Source organism: Protomyctophum bolini (assembly GCF_963924005.1).
Source record: "Protomyctophum bolini genome assembly, chromosome: 24".
Classification (NCBI taxonomy): domain Eukaryota; kingdom Metazoa; phylum Chordata; class Actinopteri; order Myctophiformes; family Myctophidae; genus Protomyctophum; species Protomyctophum bolini.
This window is the reverse complement of record NC_137885.1, coordinates 26,181,841-26,184,340: the sequence shown is the minus strand read 5'-3', so window position 1 is coordinate 26,184,340 and position 2,500 is coordinate 26,181,841. Positions and strand designations below refer to the sequence as shown.

The following is a 2,500-nucleotide window of genomic DNA, read 5'->3' as shown; positions in this document are numbered from 1 at the left end:
ATGGGATATACTTGGATATCTTGATGGATATCAAAAAAGAAGAAGAAGAAGAAGAATCTTTAAGATATCTTTAAGATTGTCCACTTTATTAAATTGATTGTCACAACTCACAAGTTTTACTTTTACTGCAAACGCCATGAAAGTGTGTCGTTTAGCTAAGGCAGCTTAAACGGGATCCGATAGTAATTCCGACGGAGGATTAAAGTACGACATGCGGGAACAACGGTCGGACTAGCGCTCCAACGCGAGGTATAGGTTGGTTATGGTTAGGTTAGGGTTTGAGGTATAGGTTGGTTATGGTTAGGTTAGGGTTTGAGGTATAGGTTGGTTATGGTTATTGGTTAGGTTAGGGATAGAGGTGGGTTGGTTATGGTTAGGTCAGGGTTTGAGGTACAGGTTGGTTATGGTTAGGTTAGGGTTTGAGGTATAGGTTGGTTATGGTTAGGTTAGTGTTTGAGGTATAGGTTGGTTATGGTTAGGTTAGGGTTTGAGGTATAGGTTGGTTATGGTTAGGTTAGGGTTTGAGGTATAGGTTGGTTATGGTTAGGTTAGGGTTTGAGGTGTAGGTTGGTTATGGTTAGGTTAGGGTTTGAGGTATAGGTTGGTTATGGTTAGGTTAGGGTTTGAGGTATAGGTTGGTTATGGTTAGGTTAGGGTTTGAGGTGTAGGTTGGTTATGGTTAGGTTAGGGTTTGAGGTATAGGTTGGTTATGGTTAGGTTAGGGTTTGAGGTAGGTTGGTTATGGTTAGGTTAGGGTTTGAGGTATAGGTTGGTTATGGTTAGGTTAGGGTTTGAGGTATAGGTTGGTTATGGTTAGGTCAGGGTTTGAGGTATAGGTTGGTTATGGTTAGGTCAGGGTTTGAGGTATAGGTTGGTTATGGTTAGGTTAGGGATAGAGGTGGGTTGGTTATGGTTAGGTTAGCGATAGAGGTATAGTTTGTCGGTCTAACGACCCGTCAGACCAATAATAATAGTACAATAATCCATACCTGTGTGTAAACGCCGAACTTGCCCTCCCGGGCGCAGCCCTCCCCCCAGCTCACCACGCCCGTCACGAAGTAGGTGTTCTTGTAGCGGGTGACGTGCGGCCCGCCGCTGTCGCCCTGGCACGCGTCCTTCTTCAGGTCGTCGTAGCCGGCGCAGAACATGCGCGCCGAGATGCGGAACTGGCTGGACTCCATGCAGACGGCCCGGTCCACGTAGGGCATGGTCAGGCGCTGGAGGATGGCCGATGGCGCCCGGCCCTCCCCGATGCGCCCCCACCCGCTCACCAGCCCGTCCGGCTCGCGCATCAACACCTGCATGCCGCGGGAAATCAAATCAGATCAGATCAAATCAAATCAAATCAAATCAAATCAAATCAAATCAAATCAAATCAAATCAAATCAAATCAAATCAAATCAAATCAAATCAAATCAAATCAAATCAAATCAAATCAAATCAAATCAAATCAAATCAAATCTTCTTTATGAAGCACATTTACAACATTATAAATTGACTAAAGCCAGCTTAGGTGGTTCGGGGCAACTGGTTAGGATGCCTCTCGGGCCGTCTCCCTATAGGGAGGTCCTCGACGCACGTCCCACTGGGAGGAGACCCCCGGGGCAGACCAAGGATCACGTCCCACTGGGAGGAGACCCCCGGGAGGGCAGACCAAGGACCACGTCCCACTGGGAGGAGACCCTCGGGGCAGACCAAGGATCATGTCCCACTGGGAGGAGACCCCCGGGGGGGCAGACCAGGGATCACGTCCCACTGGGAGGAGACCCCCGGGGGGGCAGACCAAGGACCACGTCCCACTGGGAGGAGACCCTCGGGGCAGACCAAGGATCATGTCCCACTGGGAGGAAACCCCCGGGGCAGACCAAGGATCACGTCCCACTGGGAGGAGACCCCCGGGGCAGACCAAGGACCACGTCCCACTGGGAGGAAACCCCCGGGGCAGACCAAGGATCACGTCCCACTGGGAGGAGACCCCCGGGGCAGACCAAGGACCACGTCCCACTGGGAGGAAACCCCCGGGGCAGACCAAGGATCACGTCCCACTGGGAGGAGACCCCCGGGGCAGACCAAGGACCACGTCCCACTGGGAGGAAACCCCCGGGGCAGACCAAGGATCACGTCCCACTGGGAGGAGACCCCCGGGGCAGACCAAGGACCACGTCCCACTGGGAGGAAACCCCCGGGGCAGACCAAGGATCACGTCCCACTGGGAGGAGACCCCCGGGGCAGACCAAGGACCACGTCCCACTGGGAGGAAACCCCCGGGGCAGACCAAGGATCACGTCCCACTGGGAGGAGACCCCCGGGGCAGACCAAGGACCACGTCCCACTGGGAGGAAACCCCCGGGGCAGACCAAGGATCACGTCCCACTGGGAGGAGACCCCCGGGGCAGACCAAGGACCACGTCCCACTGGGAGGAAACCCCCGGGGCAGGCCAAGCAAAGCGAACCTTCTCGGCGAAGTCCTTCTCGGGCAGACATGCGGGGATGATGAACT

At 53.9% G+C, this 2,500-nt stretch overlaps 1 protein-coding gene across 1 annotated transcript in view; it reads right to left on the bottom strand.

Annotated features, from left to right (window-relative positions):
* Positions 1-2,500, bottom strand: part of LOC308311840 (uncharacterized protein) — a gene marked incomplete at both ends in the record, with an annotated part of 21,542 nt that overhangs the window by 113 nt on the left and 18,929 nt on the right. The window contains 3 exons of the mRNA XM_080758616.1: positions 1-19; positions 990-1,298; positions 2,454-2,500. The exon at positions 1-19 is cut by the window's left edge and continues 113 nt beyond it; the exon at positions 2,454-2,500 is cut by the window's right edge and continues 141 nt beyond it. Of these exons, the coding sequence (XP_080614742.1) occupies positions 1-19; positions 990-1,298; positions 2,454-2,500 (375 nt within the window). The remainder of the gene's footprint in view (positions 20-989; positions 1,299-2,453) is intronic.